This window comes from Pygocentrus nattereri, chromosome 17 (assembly GCF_015220715.1).
Source record: "Pygocentrus nattereri isolate fPygNat1 chromosome 17, fPygNat1.pri, whole genome shotgun sequence".
In the NCBI taxonomy this organism is placed as follows: Eukaryota; Metazoa; Chordata; class Actinopteri; order Characiformes; family Serrasalmidae; genus Pygocentrus; species Pygocentrus nattereri.
In genome coordinates, this window is record NC_051227.1 from 6561743 (window position 1) to 6584814 (window position 23072).

General features: G+C 41.4%; 1 protein-coding gene across 2 annotated transcripts in view; it reads right to left on the reverse strand.

The window, feature by feature from the left end:
• Nucleotides 1-23072, reverse strand: part of LOC108443018 (mitogen-activated protein kinase kinase kinase kinase 5-like) — a 74037-nt gene that overhangs the window by 4530 nt on the left and 46435 nt on the right. For both annotated transcript variants that reach the window (XM_037546369.1, XM_037546368.1), the window contains exons 20-29: nucleotides 19799-19899; nucleotides 17144-17185; nucleotides 16123-16201; nucleotides 15939-16015; nucleotides 10122-10182; nucleotides 8697-8799; nucleotides 5990-6048; nucleotides 4692-4795; nucleotides 1314-1491; nucleotides 222-290 (exon numbers count right to left, since the gene is read on the reverse strand). In XM_037546369.1, coding sequence (XP_037402266.1) covers nucleotides 222-290; nucleotides 1314-1491; nucleotides 4692-4795; nucleotides 5990-6048; nucleotides 8697-8799; nucleotides 10122-10182; nucleotides 15939-16015; nucleotides 16123-16201; nucleotides 17144-17185; nucleotides 19799-19899 — 873 coding nt within the window. The remainder of the gene's footprint in view (nucleotides 1-221; nucleotides 291-1313; nucleotides 1492-4691; nucleotides 4796-5989; nucleotides 6049-8696; nucleotides 8800-10121; nucleotides 10183-15938; nucleotides 16016-16122; nucleotides 16202-17143; nucleotides 17186-19798; nucleotides 19900-23072) is intronic.

Below are 23072 nucleotides of genomic sequence, written 5' to 3' on the forward strand. Positions count from 1 at the left end.
AATGGCCAGTGAGTTGATATGCAAGGTAGGTGTTTCTAATAAAGTGGCCAGTTAGTGGAAGTAGAAGGTGGGTGTTTCTGATAAAGTGGCCAGTTAGTGGAAGCACAAGATAGGTATTTCTAATAAAGTGGCCAGTTAGTATAAGTAGAAAGTAGGTGTTTCTAATAAAGTGGCCTATACTTTATTCTTGTTTTTGCCTTAACAGAAATATGTCCACTTACTCTCAATGAGAACAAGGAGTGTGTTGTTGTCCAGCTGATTCAGCTGAACTCTGTCCGCACTTTGGGCCTCTGAAACACACAAAACACAAATAAAATCACAATTCATTTCACGATTTCCAGAAACGCTAATAAGACACTGTACAGACTGGATGACAAGGGCCAGGTTACTGGACGGGGCTTGAGCCTGTCCTGGACTACACACAACTGAACACTGAAAGCCAAATACTAGTCTGGACCCGGCTTAATCCAGGAAAATCCAGTCCAGGAAACTAGGCCCGATAGAAAAACACATATCTGAAGCTATTTCTTCATTTTGGGTATTAATTCGATCCCAACTTCATTCTGGATGCTGACTTTATTATAACTCTTTCTCGGTCATCTCAGAATCATCTATAGCTCTGTTTACCCTTCTGGACACATCCAACATTTCATATTTATTTCATTATTTTTAACATCCCCCTATTAATTATATGAAATCTGTAAAGTCACTCAGGGCAAGAATATTAGAATCATTTTATATGTTCATCTGCGGCCAAATTACTTTGTATTATTGAAAATATTCATTCCACACTTTTAAATGGTGCACAGTAAAGGCAATGGTTCTCTTTAGAGCTATGCATTCTATATAGAACCATTGAGCATGATTAAACTGTTTTGCCTGGTAAAATGGTTCTTTATACTGGTGGAGATAAGTGCTGTATATGGTTCTATATAGAAGACGTTGTTACAGAAGAACACTTTACACTAAGCTTGAGTCAGAACCCTTTTTGGGTCTATATAGAACCATATACACCATAGAACCATATACAACATAATCACAATTTTGCCATGCAAAGAACCATTTAAGCACGCAAATGGGTCTATAAAGAACCATCAGCTTTAGTAAAGAACCCTTGAAGAACCATCTTTTGAGTGTGCTCATGAAGTTCATTACAATAGTAAGTGCTAATGATAATGCTTCCAGTAGCTATTTGATGATTAGTATTGGTATTATGATGAGTTTTATTATTATTATTGTTATTATTATTATTATTATTATTATTATTATTACTTTCACATTACTGTTGCAGCAGTTTTGCTGTAATTACTCACCGAGGCCAGTGCTGGTGAACCAGGAGGTGTTGGAGTTGAGGTTGATGTTCTCCATGTGAACAGGCTGTGAGGCGCTTGGGCCCCTGCTGACCGCAATGCACACCAGCGGATACTCCTGCTCCGGCACCACCACCATCTCGAACAGTCGCAGAGGAGTGGGCAGCGGGAAGTCAAAGTGCTGTAGGTCAGAATGAAAGAGAAGGGGTCAGGCTGGGGTTCAGCATGCCAACCTGGTTCCTTAGACAACGTTTATGCTCATAGGAGTGAATCCCACCAAGGTTTATTCAGGGATAGTTAAGTTGTAAATTAAGCTGTCGCCTCACAGCAAGAGGGGCCTGGGTTCGATTCCCCGGCCGGGCACCCAGGGGTCCTCACTGTGTGGAGCTTGCATGTTGTCTGTGTGGGTTTCCTCCCACAGTCCAAAGACATGCAGTTAGGCCAGTTGCAGATACTAACTGACCCCTGGGTGTGTGTCTGTCTGGTGGCCTGTCCAGGGTTTTTTCTTTCCTTCTGCTCAATGAGGCCCCAGGACCCCCACTGGACACAAAGTACAGAGGTCATCACGCCTCTGACACACTTGAGCTCATGAATGGCTAAGCATTTTAAATAACACCTGCTGTGTGGGGGTCCTGACCACTGAAGAACAGGGTGCAGGGAAACAGATGGATTACAGTCTGTAAATGTAGAACTACACAGTGAAGCTACATGGTCAGTGGAGCTGATAAAGTGGACAGTGATTGTAGAAAGGAGGTAGTGGCTAACTGGTGGGCTATTAACTTCCCTTACTTGTCAGCTACCTTAGGCTCGTAGCTCCAGTGCAGAACTAAAGAAGTGAACTGGGAGCCCATTTGAAAGAGGAAAGACTGGCAAAAAGCATTTTTGGTTCTAACCAGCAGCAAATAAGGAACTGCTCGAACTTCTGAGCGTGCTGAAGTAGCAAGAGGTCATACGGGGGTGGACGGGTTAAAATTAACAGATAAGTGTGCGTTGGGGTTTGTGTGTGCGGTGAGACACAGAAGGTGACGGAGGGTAAAACAGACAAAAAAGGGCAAATGTGCTGCTACTTTTAACATCAAAGCTTCAGAGGTTTTCCGACTAGCCACCACAAATCATCTCAGAACAAGAAAGTGCTAATGAGTTTTCTGCATCACCAAGTGCTCAGTTCATAAACAGCTTTCCAGGTTTAATACGAGAAGAAAAAGAGAGCCAAACATCCCTTAAAACATTACATTTTTGGGAGACGCTCTCCCGCCGCCCTGAGGGAGAAGCGGTTTAGAAAATGTGTGTGTGTGTGTGTGTGTGTGTGTGTGGGAGACGCTATTGGAACAAAACCTCGTATCTCCAAAATGGTAACTTTACAGGAGAAGGAAAAAACCTACTTTACTAATACACACTAGTGAATACACACACACACACACTAGGGGGCAGTGAGCACACTTGCCTGGAGCGGTGGGCAGCCCAATCCACTGCGCCCTGGGAACAATTGGGGGTTAGGTGTCTTGCTCAAGGACACCTCAGTCATGTGCTGTCGGCACTGGGGATCGAACCAACAACCTTCCGGTTACAGGGCCAATTCCCTAACCTCCGGCCCATGACTAAATATGGTATTTTCTTAATATTTTAGTGCACAGTCTCTATGTATTTGTTGTATGAGACATTTTGCTCAGACCAGGTTTTATGTTTCATTTTCCCAGTATGTTAAATTCTGGAAATAAACAGTAACTGTGTATTAAAATGTGCAGTGTGTTCTCCGTAGAGGGTGCGTTCACTTATTCACACCCAGAAAATCAACAATAGCATGTCATTGGACCCAGGAGGGGTGCAAAAACTTTTGTCTGTCACTGTTCGGAGCTGTGAAACTATTAGGAGCTTCGATCTGTGGTCAGCTTGTAATCACCCACATAATATTAGTGGGATACATGTGGCTCATTAGCTGAAAGATCAGGAGTGACGGCCCATGTGACCGTGGGTGGGTGTGTAGGACGTGTGACATTTAGCACAGAGCGACCAAAGGTTCCTGAGGTGGTCAGAATGTCTCTGTTTATATATAAATAAAGACAAGCACACTCTTAGAAATTGCCTCTAAATATCATAACAGCAGGTGTTGGTTCCACAGTATGAATTTTTTTATCATATCATAATATTCGCTATATCAGCGATGCAGTGGTTTCTGGTGTAACTGACGGTCAAAAACCTTAACCTACTTTAGTATTTATGCAACTGTAATAATTAGGACCCACTGGCAAGTACTGACAAATGATTCTGTATGTTAGTGCTGGGAAGATTTGATTAAGTTCACCAAACTGACTCTTTAGAACTGCTCAGTTCAGTGAATCAGGCCAGTGATTCAGTGATTCATGAGTCAGCTGTCTGTGTGCTGTGACCACAATGTGGTGAACACCTGATACTATGTGGTGAGCACCCAGTACTATCAGGTGAGCACTAGATACTAAGTGGCAAGCACCTGATATTATATGGTGAGCACACAGTACTATGAGGTGTGCACCCGATACTATGTGGTGAGCACCTGATACTATCAGGTGTGCAACCAATACTATGTGGTGAGTACCCAATTTTGATATGATCGGGAGAGCACCAGATACTATGTGGTGAGCACCCAGTACTATCAGGTGTGCACACGATACTATGTGGTGAGCAACAGATACTGTCAGACATGTACCAGATAGTACTGTGTACTAGTAGTCTGATGGTGCTGATGGTAGTACCTGTTGCGCGCAGGGTAAAAAAGTTAATCCGCTCATTTTTCAATATTCAGTACATTTTAAAAAGAATTTTAAATCTAAGCAAAAGAGTTGAACCAATGATTGAATCTGAAGCGTCATGATGCTCTGAATCATTTCCTAAAGAAATCTGAAGCACATTATAACATCTTAACAAGTGAAAACTTCTTAAATGTAATCAATAAATCTAATATTTTACATAATGAGACAGCCTTAACAATATTTTATGATTATTCCACCTGTTTCTGTGCATTTTTACTTCTTTTAAGTCATTTTATCTTATGAAAGTGTCTTATTCCATTGGCAGATTAGTTTACTTGTTTTGTGACATAGCGAAGATAATTTTGCTCCATTCAAGAAATAATGCTTAAAACAAGTTAAACGATCTGCCACAGGAACAAAAGACTTTCACTAGATAAAATTACTTAAAAACAAGTAAAAGATGTCTAGAAATAAGTTAATAATCTTACAATATTCTTATGACAGTCTCATAATTAGACGTACTAGACATATTGACTACATTTCAGATGTTTACACTAACTAAGATATTTCATTGGTCCTAATGCGATGTGGTACATACTGTAGCAATACTGTAGACGTGCACAGAAGTCAGGCTGAAAGGTTAAAATCCACTGACCTTTATGAGCATGAACTTGTGCATGGGCTCGTACCACTGCAGAAGAACCACGCTGGCGTCCAGCGCGCAGCACAGGAACACACAGCCGCGCTGAGAATTGTGGGCTGAGGAAAGAGAAGGGGTTACGATGAATAACTGTAGTACTCTGCATTGCTAAATGCACTTCTGTCCATGTTTATAGACAACAGTGAGTCACACAGTGTCAGAAACCACATAATCAAGTCTATTAGAGACAATGAACAGCGTGTGATGCTTTTTGACAGGCCTCCACTGCCTCGTAGCTTCGGTGTAGAACTGAAGAAGCGGACTTCACACAGCTGGTCGACCCAGTGTTTGTACCTTGGGGGGAAATGTGCGACTGTTTTGCCAAACTGTCGCCTTAATGTCTGAGGATCTGCGGTTGAGTCGTCACCGTTAAAGGCTCTGCAAGGACCCTTTTGCACTTCAAAACTTCTCAGTTCCTCTAAGAGCTCTGATGAAGAACCGTATTGTAAGAGTAAAAGGAGGAACAGGCTCTTCAGAATGCAAAAGAGCAGGAAGTTCCTCAATAAAGAAAAAAAAAAACAACACTAAAGTATAATCAGCAATGAATGAAAACTGGTGGGACCAGTCAGCGGGAGCACAGCTGGCTTCCTTTTATTCCACACGGTTCTGGTCTTTGTGGTTTTTTGAATTCATTGTTTTTCATTTGACGTTTGATTTGGCAGATTTAGTCATTCTGTGTTGTGTTCATGATGCTATGTGGGATCTGTAGTTTTGATTTCAGTGCTGAAAATATATTTCAGTGTATTACTAAGCTACAAATTACAGCCAACAAAGGTGTGGCAAAAGAAAACAGAGCATTTTGTATTTTCCGAATACGATGGTTACATTGTGAGGAGCATTTGAAACATTAATAATGAAGCTCATCAGGTTTGATATGTATATACATACATATTGCTGTTCTCAAAACAAAAGCTAAATCTGTCAAATTGTAACTTTACAGGAGAAGGAAAAAACATCCTTTAGTTTTAATGTATGTCAATGGAACCAGATGTTTTTCCGAGTCATTTTGGGGCATTTCTTTTTCTCCATTCATTGTGAAATTTGCACACAATGTAAAGAACAACAGTCTTTTTCAAATAATGTCAACAGCTGAAAAAAAAGAAATTTTTTTTTTGCAATATTCAACTACATACATACGTACATATTTCACCATGCATCATAAATGCCACCCAGCCTAGTTTGAGTTTAAGCCATTTAGATTCATTTTTGTTTGATTCTGTTTGGAAAATCGAGGCGGTTTCTGTTGGTCTTACCGACAGAGCAGGCTCGGCATCCTTTTGTTTCAGGAATCTTGGTGCTGATTGCAAATTTCCTGTTCAGAAGAGACAATGAGGCGAATTAAACGACTCAGCTGAGTTTGTATGCTTGTGTGTGTGTGTGTGTGTGTGTGTGTGTGTGTGTGTGTGTGTGTGTGTGTGTGTGTCTGCATGCGCACGCATGCAAGCAATGCATGTGTAGGTGTGTATTACTGTTTACGTGTGTGCATGTTTGACCAAACATGTGGGTATATGTGAATGTTTGTGTGTGTGGTAGTTTGCACTTGCAAGATGTAGTAGGGCTCTATGTAGGTCACCTCACAGTAAGTAGTGCTGAAGTTCCATTGACAGCACCGGAGAGGTGTGTGGTTTCTCTGTTTGCATGCTGCACTACATGTTGCATTGGGGTAACACTGAGTAAGTCAGTAAGCTCTTTCAAAAAAACCTGAAAGGCTTTCTGTTACTGTATGTGAACATTTAGTCAACCAAGACAACTATTGTTCTACTGTTTCATTTAAAAAGCTCTATAATGTTCATATGATTCACACAGTTACTCTGACAGACTGTAGTACTCTACAGGAAGTGTAGGGGGCGATATGGCTTCTACTGTTTCATTTAAAAAACTCTATAATGTTCATATGATCCACACAGTCACTCTGACAGACTGTAGTACACTACAGGAAGTGTAGGGGGCGATATAGCTTCTACTGTTTCATTTAAAAAGCTCTATAATGTTCATATGATCCACACAGTCGCTCTGACAGACTGTAATACACTACAGGAAGCGTAGGGGGCAATATAGCTTCTACTGTTTCAGTTAAAAGCTCTATAATGTTCATATGATCCACACAGTTACTCTGACAGACTGTAGTACTCTACAGGAAGTGTAGGGGGCGATATGGTTTCTACTGTTTCAGTTAAAAAGCTCTATAATGTTCATATGATCCACACAGTTACTCTGACAGACTGTAGTACTCTACAGGAAGTGTAGGGGGCGATATGGCTTCTACTCTTTCATTTAAAAAGCTCTATAATGTTCATATGATCCACACAGTCACTCTGACAGACTGTAGTACACTACAGGAAGCATAGGAGGCGATATAGCTTCTACTGTTTCATTTAAAAAGCTCTATAATGTTCATATGATCCACACAGTCGCTCTGACAGACTGTAGTACTCTACAGGAAGTGTAGGGGGCGATATGGCTTCTACTGTTTCATTTAAAAAGCTCTATAATGTTCATATGATCCACACAGTCACTCTGACAGACTGTAGTACACTACAGGAAGCGTAGGGGGCGATATAGCTTCTACTGTTTCATTTAAAAAGCTCTATAATGTTCATATGATCCACACAGTCACTCTGACAGACTGTAGTACACTACAGGAAGTGTAGGGGGCGATATAGCTTCTACTGTTTCATTTAAAAAGCTCTATAATGTTCATATGATCCACACAGTCACTCTGACAGACTGTAATACACTACAGGAAGCGTAGGGGGCGATATAGCTTCTACTGTTTCAGTTAAAAAGCTCTATAATGTTCATATGACCCACACAGTTACTCTGACAGACTGTAGTACTCTACAGGAAGTGAGGGGGCGATATGGCTTATACTGTTTAATTTAAAAAGCTCTATAATGTTCATATGATCCACACAGTCACTCTGACAGACTGTAGTACACTACAGGAAGCGTAGGGGGCGATACGGCTTCTACTGTTTCATTTAAAAAGCTCCATAATGTTCATATGATCTGTAGATTTGGGTGTCCAGACATCACCAGCCTCTCTGTGTGGGTTGCCATGGTAACGACATTGCATCAGTAACTACCTAGCTACGCTGGTGACATGGATTTCAAATGCAGATGCAGGAGAGATGAAGGAGCATCATCTCGTCCTTCAAACTCTTCAGAATTCTCTGAATTGCTGGAGCTCTTCTTGAATCCCAGCACTTCTGTCACTTCAGATTCAACATCATCATTTGCAAGTGACGCAAAAGAAACGTTGAAATCCGATTTCAGTGTCCAGGGTGTCCAGACTGAGATGCTTCTGTAAAAATCTGACTAGAATCACATTTCAAACAACCTCCAAATGTGGTTTGGATCCGATTAGCAGAAATCGGATTTAATGTGCTTATTTTTTTCTGTCCAGACTATCAAAAATCAATCTGGATACAATCTGGATACACCAAAAATCAGATTTGGGCTGTAAGTCTGAATTCGACCAAACCTAGACGAGTGTGAACCAGAGATCGTATCTGAGCATAAAAACGGATTTGAACAATGAGGCTTGTAATGTGAACGTAGCCAAAGCGGCTCAGGTCTGGTTTGAAAAAATCAGATTTGTGTGTCCACACTACTGTGAAAAAAATCAGATCTGTTCACATTGGGGCAAAATAAAATCGGATTTGTGCCACTTCAGCCTGGTAATGTGAATGTAGCCATAGTCAGCTGTCATATTAGGCGAGACAGAAAAAATTATCTGATTTAAATTTTGTTTTCCATGGAAGCCTTTGGCCCGCAAGTTGCAAAAGTTTATGAACCCCTGATATAAAAGAACTGAAAGAGGCTCCGCTACTCGAGTAAAACTTGATTGATATATATATATATATATATATATAAAGATATCATTAGATATCATTAGATATCATAAATTGCACAGTTGATCATTAGTGGCCTAATAAGTGAGACAGATGGGGTCAGTTACCTGGGCAGCAGTCTGTGTGTTGGCAGGGCGACCACGCGGTGCTCTTTCCGGGCCTGTTCATACAGTTCCTTTAGCGAGTGTGAGTGTAGCTGAGAGGACTTTCCTGAGAAACACACAAGGGCCGAGTTGGAGGGGTGTGTGAACGAGGACACTGGACTCCACAGTGAGGATAGACACACATACACACACGGATTGTATTTCTGTCTTTGTGAGGTCTTTGCATTGTATGTCTATGACTGTACACTAAAAAATGTGATGCAGTGTTGAATGTGTCTGTGTTCAGGGGGTGGAGGGGGGCGGTGTTCAGGGCACAACCACAGTCTGGTTTTTGCTTAATAATTTTGAAAGTGTCTGAGCAAGATTAGTAATTTTTATAGGAGCAACCTACGCATCTCTGCTGCAAATAGAAACACGCTGTCTGTGAACAGTTCAGCTGAGAGAAGAGAGCATAAACATCACCAGGCAAATCGATGCAAATACAGTTGATTCAATGTTTAAATTGATGAACATTCCAAATTTAAATGCATAAATATACATAAATCATGATAAATGTGAGCATTTGTCTATTTATTGAGAAGAAAAAATATATATTTTGTTTATGCTTTTATTCTATGCAAAAAAAATTACAAAAAATTACCATTTTAAATTTATTTAAGGGACATATGAAGGGAAACTCCACTGATATTTCCAAATTTCTGCATAATTAAATGGTTAAGATGTGGTTTGGAGTGAAACTCTCTGTTCTAGAGAAACTTACAGAGTCAGAACTGTTCACAGTGGTGTTGATAGGAACCAGACGTCCACCTCTAAAAGCTCCTCACAGAAAGTTACTACATCAAAATGGAAATTCACTGCCTGACACCATTTATGATAGTTTTGTTACAAAGGTTTGGCCTGGCCAACTTAATTTAATCCATTCATGGTGGAGGGATATGTAACATGCAGGGCGCTGTTATGCAAAATAGTCCCCAAAGACGGATTATTCCAGATTTTCCACCATTTTTCCATCATCAACATTCCATATCAACTCAAAAGACTCGTGTAGGTTCTCTGGTGGTTCTGGATAGTAAATAAAATGTCTATATCTATATACCAGGTGACCCCTGGCTCCGGTCACCACCACTGTAAAGGCATCTGAACCATTTCACACCAAACCGCTCGGAATCACCCTGTTTACATCTTAGCCGTTTAATTAGAATTTTTGAAAAAGTTTACACTCTGATCACGTTTGTAGGGTTTGTGTTTGTTTATCTCTGACTGCGTTCATAAACATTGTGTCTTTCTGGACGCTGTCTGGATGAGTTTTGATGTTGATTGATCTTTAAAGTCTGATTCAACCTGCCTCTTAAAGAACATTCTCATTGTAGTCTAATGCATAATGGCAATTAGCATTAATAAACAAAATGAATTACAGACACTTCTTACCTGATATAGACATTAAGACCCCACTTATTGTGTACACCCATGTGCACTTCCCTGGAAAAAGCTGGAGGGCAAAAAAAAAGAGAACAGAGGTTCAGCAATTCCATATCAAACATTCCATAAAACTACTGATTAGGGCATTATAATCAGAAACTACTTAAACTGTTGTAAAACTTAAGTAGTAAGTAGATAAGCAGCTTTTAAGCTCCGATCAGGAACTACTGAAAAAGATTTAAAGAATCAATCAGGAACTACTGAAACAGCTTTAAAGAATCAATCAGGAACTACTGAAACAGCTTTAAAGAATCAATCAGGAACTACTGAAGCAGTTTTAAAGAATCAATCAGGAAATACTGAAACAGCTTTAAAGCTCCAAACAGGAACTACTGAAACAGTGTTCAAGAATAAATCAGGAAGTACTGAAACAGTGTTCAAGAATAAATCAGGAACTACTGAAACAGCTTTAAAGAATCAATCAGGAACAAAGGAAACAGCATTAAAGAATCAATCAGGAACAACTGAAAACAGCTTTAAAGAATCAATCAGGAACTACTGAAACAGTGTAAAGAATCAATCAGGAACAACTGAAACAGCTTTAAAGAATCAATCTGGAACTACTGAAACAGCTTTAAAGAATCAATCAGGAACTACTGAAACAGCTTTAAAGAATCAATCAGGAACTACTGGGACAGCTTTAAAGAATCAGTCAGGAACTACTGAAACAGCATTAAAGAATTAATCAGGAACTACTGAACAGCTTTAAAGAATTAATCAGGAAGTACTGAAACAACTTTAAAGAATCAATCAGGAACTACTGAAACAGCTTTAAAGAATCAATCAGGAAATACTGAAACAGCTTTAAAGCTCCAATCAGGAAATACTGAAACAGTGTTCAAGAATGAATCAGGAAGTACTGAAAAGGTGTTCAAGAATAAATCAGGAACTACTGAAACAGCTTTAAAGAATCAATCAGGAACCACTGAAGCAGCTTTAAAGAATCAGTCAGGAAATACTGAAACAGCATTAAAGAATCAGTCAGGAACTACTGAAACAGCTTTAAAGAATCAATCTGGAACTACTGAAACAGCTTTAAAGAATCAATCAGGAACTACTGAAACAGCTTTAAAGAATCAATCTGGAACTACTGAAACAGCTTTAAAGCTCCAATCAGGAACTACTGAAACAGTGTTCAAGAATAAATCAGGAAGTACTGAAACAGTGTTCAAGAGTCAATCAGGAACTACTGAAACAGCTTTAAAGCTCCAAACAGGAACTACTGAAACAGTGTTCAAGAATAAATCAGGAAGTACTGAAACAGTGTTCAAGAATAAATCAGGAACTACTGAAACAGCTTTTAAGAATCAACCAGGAACTACTGGGACAGCTTTAAAGAATCAATCAGGAACAACTGAAAACAGCTTTAAAGAATCAATCAGGAACTACTGAAACAGCGTAAAGAATCAATCAGGAACTACTGAAACAGCTTTAAAGAATAAATCAGGAACTACTGAAACAGCTTTAAAGAATCAATCAGGAACTACTGAAACAGCGTAAAGAATCAATCAGGAACTACTGAAACAGCTTTAAAGAATCAATCTGGAACTACTGAAACAGCTTTAAAGAATCAATCAGGAACTACTGAAACAGCTTTTTGAAGAATCAATCAGGAACTACTGAAACAGCTTTAAACAATCAATCAGGAACTACTGGGACAGCTTTAAAGAATCAGTCAGGAACTACTGAAACAGCATTAAAGAATTAATCAGGAACTACTGAAACAGCTTTAAAGAATTAATCAGGAACTACTGAAACAGTGTTCAAGAATAAATCAGGAAGTACTGAAACAGTGTTCAAGAGTCAATCAGGAACTACTGAAACAGCTTTAAAGCTCCAAACAGGAACTACTGAAACAACTTTAAAGAATCAATCAGGAACTACTGAAACAGTGTTCAAGAATAAATCAGGAAGTACTGAAACAGTGTTCAAGAGTCAATCAGGAACTACTGAAACAGCTTTAAACAATCAATCAGGAACTACTGGGACAGCTTTAAAGAATCAGTCAGGAACTACTGAAACAGCATTAAAGAATTAATCAGGAACTACTGAAACAGCTTTAAAGAATTAATCAGGAACTACTGAAACAGTGTTCAAGAATAAATCAGGAAGTACTGAAACAGTGTTCAAGAGTCAATCAGGAACTACTGAAACAGCTTTAAAGCTCCAATCAGGAAGTACTGAAACAACTTTAAAGAATCAATCAGGAACTACTGAAACAGTGTTCAAGAATAAATCAGGAAGTACTGAAACAGTGTTCAAGAGTCAATCAGGAACTACTGAAACAGCTTTAAAGCTCCAAACAGGAACTACTGAAACAGTGTTCAAGAATAAATCAGGAAGTACTGAAACAGTGTTCAAGAATAAATCAGGAACTACTGAAACAGCTTTAAAGAATCAATCAGGAACAAAGGAAACAGCATTAAAGAATCAATCAGGAACAACTGAAAACAGCTTTAAAGAATCAATCAGGAACTACTGAAACAGCGTAAAGAATTAATCAGGAACTACTGAAACAGCTTTAAAGAATCAATCAGGAACTACTGAAACAGCTTTAAAGAATCAATCAGGAACTACTGAAACAGCTTTAAAGAATCAATCAGGAACTACTGAAACAGCTTTAAAGAATCAATCTGGAACTACTGAAACAGCTTTAAAGAATCAATCAGGAACTACTGGGACAGCTTTAAAGAATCAGTCAGGAACTACTGAAACAGCATTAAAGAATTAATCAGGAACTACTGAAACAGCTTTAAAGAATTAATCAGGAACTACTGAAACAGCTTTACAGCTCCAATCAGGAACTACTGAAACAGCTTTAAAGAATCAATGTGGAACTACTGAAACAGCTTTAAAGCTCCAATCAGGAACTACTGAAACAGTGTTCAAGAATAAATCAGGAAGTACTGAAACAGTGTTCAAGAGTCAATCAGGAACTACTGAAACAGCATTAAAGAATCAATCAGGAACTACTGAAACAGCTTAAAGAATCAATCAGGAACTACTGAAACAGCATTAAAGAATCAATCAGGAACTACTGAAACAGCTTTAAAGAATCAGTCTGGAACTACTAAAACAGCATTAAAGAATCAATCAGGAACTACTGAAACAGCTTTAAAGAATCAATCAGGAACTACTGAAACAGCTTTAAAGAATCAGTCAGGAACTACTGAAACAGGATTAAACAATCAATCTGGAACTACTGAAACAGCATTAAAGAATCAACCAAGAACTACTGAAACAGCTTTAAAGAATCAGTCAGGAACTACTGAAACAGCTTTAAAGAATCAATCAGGAACTACTGAAACAGCTTTAAAGAATCAATCAGGAACTCCTGAAACAGTGTTGAAGACTCAATCAGGAACTACTGAAACAGCATTAAAGAATTAATCAGGAACTACTGAAACAGCTTTAAAGAATCAGTCAGGAACTACTGAAACAGCATTAAAGAATCAATCAGGAACTCCTGAAACAGTGTTGAAGACTCAATCAGGAACTACTGAAACAGCTTAAAGAATTAATCAGGAACTACTGAAACAGCTTTAAAGAATCAATCAGGAACTACTGACACAGCATTAAAGAATCAATCAGGAACTACTGACACAGCATTAAAGAATCAATCAGGAACTACTGAAACAGATTTAAAAATCAGTCTAAAACTACTGAAACAGCTTTAAAGCTCCAATCAGGAACTACTGAAACAGGGTTGAAGAATAAATCAGGAACTACTGAAACAGTGTTGAACACTCAATCAGGAACTGCTGAAACAGCATTAAAGAATCAATCAGAAACTACTGAAACAGTTTTAAAGAATCAATCAGGAACTACTGAAACGGCTTTAAAGAATCAGCCAGGAACTACTGACACAGCGTTAAAGAATCAGGCAGGAACTACTGAAACAGCTTTAAAGAATCAGTCAGGAACTACTGCAAGAGCTTTAAAGAATCAATCAGGAACTACTGAAACAGCTTTAAAGAATCAGTCAGGAACTACTGAAACAGCTTTAAAGTATCAGTCAGGAACTACTGAAACAACTTTAAAGAATCAATCAGGAACTACTGAAACAGCTTTAAAGCTCCAATCAGGAACTACTGAAACAGCTTTAAAGAATCAATCTGGAACTACTGAAACAGCTTTAAAGCTCCAATCAGGAACTACTGAAACAGTGTTCAAGAATAAATCAGGAAGTACTGAAACAGTGTTCAAGAGTCAATCAGGAACTACTGAAACAGCATTAAAGAATCAATCAGGAACTACTGAAACAGCTTAAAGAATCAATCAGGAACTACTGAAACAGCATTAGAGAATCAATCAGGAACTACTGAAACAGCTTTAAAGAATCAGTCTGGAACTACTGAAACAGCATTAAAGAATCAATCAGGAACTACTGAAACAGCTTTAAAGAATCAATCAGGAACTACTGAAACAGCTTTAAAGAATCAGTCAGGAACTACTGAAACAGGATTAAACAATCAATCTGGAACTACTGAAACAGCATTAAAGAATCAACCAAGAACTACTGAAACAGCATTAAAGAATCAGTCAGGAACTACTGAAACAGCTTTAAAGAATCAATCAGGAACTACTGAAACAGCTTTAAAGAATCAATCAGGAACTCCTGAAACAGCATTAAAGAATCAATCAGGAACTACTGAAACAGATTTTAAAAATCAGTCTGAAACTACTGAAACAGCATTAAAGAATTAATCAGGAACTACTGAAACAGCTTTAAAGAATCAGTCAGGAACTACTGAAACAGCATTAAAGAATCAACCAGGAACTCTGAAACAGTGTTGAAGACTCAATCAGGAACTACTGGAAACAGCTTAAAGAATTAATCAGGAACTACTGAAACAGCTTTAAAGGAATCATCAGGAACTACTGACACCGCATTAAAGAATCAATCAGGAACTACTGACACAGCATTAAAGAATCAATCAGGAACTACTGACACAGAATTTAAAAAATCAGTCTGAAACTACTGAAACAGCTTTAAAGCTCCAATCAGGAACTACCTGAAACAGGGTTGCAAGAATAAAAAATCAGGAACTACTGAAACAGATGTTGAACACTCAAGCAGGAACTGCTGAAACAGCATTAAAGAATCAATCAGGAACTACTGAAACAGTTTTAAAGAATCAATCAGGAACTACTTAAACGGCTTTAAAGAATCAGCCAGGAACTACTGACACAGCGTTAAAGAATCAGGCAGGAACTACTGAAACAGCTTTAAAGAATCAGTCAGGAACTACTGCAAGAGCTTTAAAGAATCAATCAGGAACTACTGAAACAGCTTTAAAGAATCAGTCAGGAACTACTGAAACAGCTTTAAAGTATCAGTCAGGAACTACTGAAACAACTTTAAAGAATCAATCAGGAACTACTGAAACAGCTTTAACGAATCAGTCAGGAACTACTGCAAGAGCTTTAAAGAATCAGTCAGGAACCACTGAAACAGTTTTAAAGAATCAATCAGGAACTACTGAAACAGCTTTAAAGAATCAATCAGGAAATATTGAAACAGCTTTAAAGAATCAATCAGGAACTACTGAAATAGCATTAAAGAATCAATCAGGAACTATTGAAACAGCTTTAAAGAATCAGTCAGGAACTACTGAAACAGCTTTAAAGAATCAGTCAGGAACTAATGAAACAGCTTTAAAGAATCAGGTAATAAATAAAGATGAATAGAAAATTATATAGGCCTAAAAACAGACGTAACTGGAGCATTTAGTGAAACTGAAGCTGTGTGTTTGAGTCTCTCACCAGCTCAATTGTGGCCTCAGAGCTGTTAAGGTTTAACGTAAAAATTCCTTCGTCAGCCCCCAGGATCAGGTGGTGTTCTAGAAAGAGAGAGAGAGAGACCATTATAAACAGTGCATGACTGTCAACGCTGATCAGCATTTGTACTCTAATTCCAGCAGAACTGCAGAGGTGTGAAGCGCTGCACCTTTGGTGGTGGGGTGGTCCCACGTCGTGGAGCAGTTGATTCTTAAAGGACAGCCGTGGAACACCTTCTTAAAGAATATCTGATAAAGCAAAAAGATTGAAATCTGTCAGTATAAACTGCACAAGACTTGGGCCCAATTCTGTTTCACCCCTCGCCACTACCACTCAGCCCTAGCCCTCATGTCTCGGGGTAGGGTGTCCCAATTCATGTTGAGATAGAGGGGTGGGGTGAAGTGTTGGGGCTACATGACCCTCCAAACGGAGGTTTTTCAGAAACTCCAAACAGAGAGTTATGATAAAAAAGAAACAGAAAAGACGGCCGAGCAAGAGACCAAAGTAACCCTGAAATGTGACAATTTTCTCCGTTAACAATTACGATAACAATTGTTTTATCTCAGTTTAATGTGGTTTCAGTGTATTTTGGTCATATTCTTCATGACAAGGATAAAAAAATGCTAATAGTATGCTAATATCTCAGTAGCTAGCTAGCTGACTGTCCCGTTCTACCTTAAATAGTCCAGCAGTTCTGTCTTCTGAAGTGTCAGAATGTAACTGCTGCACCATTTAAGGTGGAACAGGAAAATTCAAATGAGAAGCTGGAGAATCTCTGACTTCAGCTTCATATCACTGAAGAATTAGGGGGGAGGTTGATAATAAATAACTGCCCCCCTCTTTGAAGGCCTAAATGTAACTAAAGCCCAGCAGTGTGAAGCTGAACTTTACCCTCCTCTGCTGTCACTGCAGAGCCAGTAGCTGTTAATGAAGTGATGCTCTTTTTATCTGAGGGTCTCATTTCAGAAGGAAGATCTCACCCTTGCCCTGTAACTCAGTTCCAAGGGGCAAGGAAAACAAGGGGTAGGGGTAAAAATGAGAAATGGGATTGGGCTAAAGTGTCAACGAGAACCTTACATTTTTCTTTATGCTTGATTTACATGAAGGTCGTGAGATTAATGAAGTCATTATGGACCAATTCAAGTCAGTAAACAACAGTAAGCAAAAAAGGGAAAGAAAGTCATTCGTACCGGCGGCTTCTTCTGTAGTGGACTGGCAGATTCAGGTGGTTCCTGCCAGTGAAGAAAATAACTCAGCTCTAATGCAGCCTTAGCATCAAAACAAACTGTTTGCACGCAGATAAGAACAAGTATTTATATATATATGTCTTCAGCAGCGGTCAGCGTCTCACCACATTATACACTGCTCAAAAAAATAAAGGGAACACTTAAACAACACAATATAACTCCAAGTAAATCAAACTTCTGTGAAATCAAACTGTCCACTTAGGAAGCAACACTGATTGACAATCAATTTCACAGCCAACAGACAACAGGTGGAAATTATTGGCAATTAGCAAGACACTCAATAAAGGAGTGGTTCTGCAGGTGAGAACCACAGACCACTTCTCAGTACCTTTCTGCTTTCTGGCTGATATTTTGGTCACTTTTGAATGTTGATGGTGCTTTCACACTCGTGGTAGCATGAGATGGACTCACACAAGTGGCTCAGGTAGTGCAGCTCATCCAGGATGGCACATCAATGCGAGCTGTGGCAAGAAGATTTGCTGTGTCTGTCAGTGTAGTGTCCAGAGGCTGGAGGCGCTACCAGGCCAGTACACCAGGAGACATGGAGGAGGCCATAGGAGTGCAACAACCAAGCAGCAGGACCTGTACCTCCACATTTGTGCAAGGAGGAAAAGGCGGAGCCCTGCAAAATGACCTCCAGCAGGCCACAAATGTGCATGTGTCTGCACAAACGGTTAGAAACCGACTCCATGAGGATGGTATAAGGGCCCGACATCCACAGATGGGGGTTGTACTCACAGCTCAACACCGTGCAGGACGCTTGGCATTTGCCAGAGAACACCAGGATTGGCAAATTCGCCACTGGCGCCCTGTGCTCTTCACAGATGAAAGCAGGTTCACACTGAGCACATGTGACAGACGTGACAGAGTCTGGAGACGCCGTGGAGAGCGATCTGCTGCCTGCAACATCCTTCAGCATGACTGGTTTGGCAGTGTGGGGGTGTGGGGTGGCATTTCTTTGGAGGGCCGCACAGCCCTCCATGTGCTTGCCAGGGGTAGCCTGACTGCCATTAGGTACCGAGATGAGATCCTCAGACCCCTTGTGAGACCATATGCTGGTGCGGTTGGCCCTGGGTTCATTTACATTTACATTTACAGCATTTGGCTGACGCTCTTATCCAGAGCAACTTACAATTTGATCATTTTACACAGGGAGGCGAAGGCGGTGTTGGGAGTCTTGCCCAAGGACTCTTATTGGTATAGTGTAGGGTTCCTCCTAATGCAGGACAATGCTGGACCTCATGTGGCTGGAGCGTGTCAGCAGTTCCTGCAAGATGAAGGCATTGAAGCTATGGACTGACCCACCCGTTCACAAGACCTGAATCCGATTGAGCACATCTGGGACATCATGTCTCGCTCCATCCACCAGCGCCACATTGCACCACAGACTGTCCAGGAGTTGGCGGATGCTTTAGTCCAGGTCTGGGAGGAGATCCCTCAGGAGTCCATCTGCCACCTCATCAGGAGCATGCCCAGGCATTGTAGGGAGGTCATACAGGCACATGGAGGCCACACACAATACTGAGCCTCATTTTGACTTGTTTTAAGGACATTACATCAAAGTTGGATCAGCCTGTAGTGTGTTTTTCCACTTTAATTTCGTGTGTGACTCCAAATCCAGACCTCCATTGGTTAATAAATTTGATTTCCATTGATGATTTTTGTGTGATTTTGTTGTGAGCACATTCAACTTTGTACAGAACAAAGTATTCAATGAGAATATTTCATTCATTCAGATCTAGGATGTGTTATTTGAGTGTTCCCTTTATTTTTTTGAGCAGTGTATTTGCCACTCTTGAACCAGCAGAGACAAGTAAAAACAACCCAGCAACACTGTGGTGTCTGATACACACCAGCGCCGCACACACATTGCTATGTCAGGCTCACTGCTGTGCTGAGAATGGACTGCCATTTAAATAATACCTGGTTAACAGTGGCCATGTGGTCAGATACTGACCACTGATCAAAAGGGATGAGGGGGGCTGATGAACTGTGCACAATTATACAGTTAGTAGAAGCTCAAGATTGCAGTTTTTAATAAAGTGGCCAGTAAGTGGAAGCACAAGAGTGGTATTTCTAACGATGTGGCCAGTTAGTGGAAGCAAAAGGTGGGTGTTTCTAATAAAGTGGCCAGTTAGTGGAAGCAAAAGGTGGGTGTTTCTAATAAAGTGGCCAGTTAGTGGAAACGCAAGGTTGGCATTTTTAATAAAGTGGCCAGTGAGTGGAAGCAAAAGGTGGGTGTTTCTAATAAAGTGGCCAGTGAGTGAAAGCACAGGGTTGGCATTTTTAGTAAAGTGGCCAGTTAGTGGAAGCAAAAGGTGGGTGTTTCTTATAAAGTTGCCAGTTAATCAGCTGATCAGCCATAACATTTAGCCCACCTCCTTGTTTCTACACTCACTGTCTATCTTACAGTTACAGACTGTAGTCCATGTTTCTCTGCACCCTGTTCTTCAGAGGTCAGGACCCCCACAGGGCAGGTATTATTTGGGTGGTGGATCGTTCTCAGCAGTGACGCTGATGTTATGGTGGTGTGTTAGTGTGTGTTGGATCATATTGGGGCCTCAATAGTTGGATAGATGCACTTATATGAAGCATTACCTTAGCAGGCTGTCTGCGCCGCCTGTCTTTTTTGGGTGGGAGTTGAGGAGGCTGCTGTGGATCCACAGGATCTGACCTAAAACCTGAGAACGTGGAGGGATCTGCCAGAGCACAAACACACAAAAAGACACGTTAAGGACTTACGTCTCAGGATGTTGCAGGAGAGTTGGTGAGTGTATACACTAGTGCCCAAAAGCCCAGCCTCATATCTCCATTTTTGTTTATTTGTTTTGTTTTTTTGTCCCCCACTTTAGTCATTTCCAATTCCACCTAGTAGTTCCTGGGACTCCACCAATCACGCGACAACACCCACGTTAGGAGGGGAAGGCTAAAACGGGCTTCTTCCTCTGAGACATGTAAAGCGGCACCACATCTTTTCGAACTGCCGTTCTCACAACATCATTGAACAGTCGAACACGCTTGGAGGAGAACATTAACCACCAGTTAAGCTAATAGACGCCTGTGCTGGCTGGCATCACACTGAGTGATGGGGGGAGACGGGGAGCCATCCAACCCACCCAGATAGGCCAGCTGTGCTCTCTTAGACTCCAGGCCATGGACGGCTGTAGCATCACCAGGGAACTTGCGATGCCCATTTTTTTGGTTTTAAATTCATTTTCATTTGAAATCACCAGCTGGCTTTTACATTGTGCACACATTTTCTGAAAAATGGACCAATAGAGATGCTCTAAAATAAAAAAATAAATCCTTACAGTAAAGTTGATAATCCTTAATCTTTATAAAGTTACCTTTCTGGAGATATGAGGTTATATTTAGATAGCAATGATATGGTACCACACTCCACGCTGGCCCAAGGCACACTGATTTCAGATCAGGCTTCAACAATGAAAGCTCTCTGTCCAATAACATGACACCTCTCGGCTGTTTTTGATTAATAAAAATGATCCTCTGCATAGTGCATTTATGTGCAACACCAGTGCTGTCACCTAAAAAGTTAAGCCTACAGCCCTACATTATATGGTTTTCATACAATCAATGTAAAATGACAACCCCCCTTTAGGAATCAATGGGGGGTACCTAGTTTAAATCAAAATACAAGTGCATTGGAGACACCCAGTTAACCATGGACATGTCATAGCAACCCCCTAACCACATGGGATATGGTTGCATTGACCTAGCAACATCCTAGAAACCACCTGGAATACCATATCAAACACCTAGCAACATCCTAGCAACCACATGGGATACCATAGCAACCACCTAGCGACCACCTGGCATGCCATAGAAACCACCTTAAAATGCTGCACACTGCTTAGCAATGCCCCAGCAACCACCTAGCAGTACCCAAGCAACTACCTAGCAATGCCCTTTCAACCATGTAGGATGCCATAGCACAGCATTCTAGTCATTATTATTATTATCCATCCATTATCTTCCGCTTCTCCGGGGTTCGGGTCGTGAGGGCAGCATCCTAAGCAATGAGGCCCAGACCTCCCTTTCCCCAGCCACTTCCACTAGCTCCCTGGGGGGGATTCCGAGGAGCTCCCAGACCAGCTGGGCGATATAGTCACGCCAGCATGTCCTGGGTCTTCCCCGGGGCCTTCTCCCGGGTGGACTTGCCTATTAAGATGCCTGAACCACCTCGGCTGGCTCGACATGGAGAAGCAGCGGCTCTAGTCCCTCCCGGATGACCGAACTTCTCACCCTATCTCTAAGGGACAGTCCAGACACCCTGCGGAGGAAACTCATTTTGGCCACTTGTATTCGCAATCTCGTTCTTTCGGTCATTACCCAAAGCTCATGACCATAGGTGAGGGTGGGAACGTAGATCGACCAGTAAATCAAGAGCCTTGCCTTATGGCTCAGCTCTTTCTTTACCACAACAGACCGGTAAAGAGCCCGCATCACTGCTGACCCAGCACCAATCCGCCTGTCAATCTCCCGCTCCCTTGTACCATCACTCGTGAACAAGACCCCGAGATACTTGAACTCCTCCACTTGAGGCAAGAGCTCATCCCCGACCCAGAGCGGGCTCGCCACCCTTTCCCACCTGAGAACCATGGCCTCGGATTTGGAGGTACTGAGCCTCATCCCGGCCGCTTCACACTCGGCTGCAAACCGATCCAGCGAAAGCTGAAGTTCACGGCCTGATGTCCCCAATAGGACCACATCATCTGCAAACAGCAGCGATGTGACCTTGAGGTCACAAAACCGGACACACTCCATCCCCTGATTGCGCCTAGAAATTCTATCCATAAAAATTCTGAATAGAATCGGTTACAAAGGGCAGCCCTGACGGAGTCCAACTCTCACTGGGAACGAGTCTGACTTACTGCCAGCCATGCAAACCAAACTCCTGCTTTGTTTGTACAGGGCCTGAATGGCTCGTAGCAGAGAGCCGTGTACCCCGTACTCCTGAAGCACCTCCCACAGAATACCCCGGGGAACACAGTCGAATGCCTTCTCCAAATCCACAAAGCACATGTGGACTGGTTGGGCAAACTCCCATGAACCCTCCAGAATCCTGGAGAGGGTAAAGAGTTGGTCCAGTGTTTCACGACCAGGGCGGAACCTGCACTGCTCCTCCTGAATCCGAGGTTCGACTATAAGCCGGACTCTCTTCTCCAGTACCCCTGACCTTACCAGGGAGGCTGAGAAGTGTGATTCCCCTGTAGTTGGAACACACCCTCCGGTCCCCCTTTTTAAAAAGAGGCACCACCACCTCAGTCTGCCAATCCAGTGGCACCGCCCCCAATGTCCACGCAATGTTGAAAAGGCGTGTCAGCCAAGACAGCCCCACAAGATCCAGAGCCTTGAGGAACTCGGGATGGATCTCATCCACCCCTGGAGCCCTGCCGCCAAGGAGCTTTTTAACTACCTTAGCGACATCAGCCTCAGTAATGGACAAGCCTATTCCCGGGTCCCCAGACTCTGCCTCCTCACTGGAGAACGTGTTGGTGGGATTGAGAAGGTCCTCAAAGTATTCCTTCCACCGCCCAATGACGCAGATCACTTGGCCTGTCGATACCTGCCAGCTGCATCTGGTGTCCTATAGGCCAACCATGCCCGGTAGACGGCATCTCTCACCTGGGGTGTCCACCACTGGGTTCGAGGATTACCGCCCCGACAGGCACCAACTACCTTGCAACCACAGCTACAGTCAGCCGCTTCAAAAATGGAGGAGCGGAACATGGCCCATTCTGAGTCAATGTCCCCCACCTCCCCCAATGTCCCCCACCTCCCCCAATATCTGGTCAAAGTTCTGATGGAGGTGTGAGTTGAAGATCAATCTGATAGGTTCTTCTGCCAGACT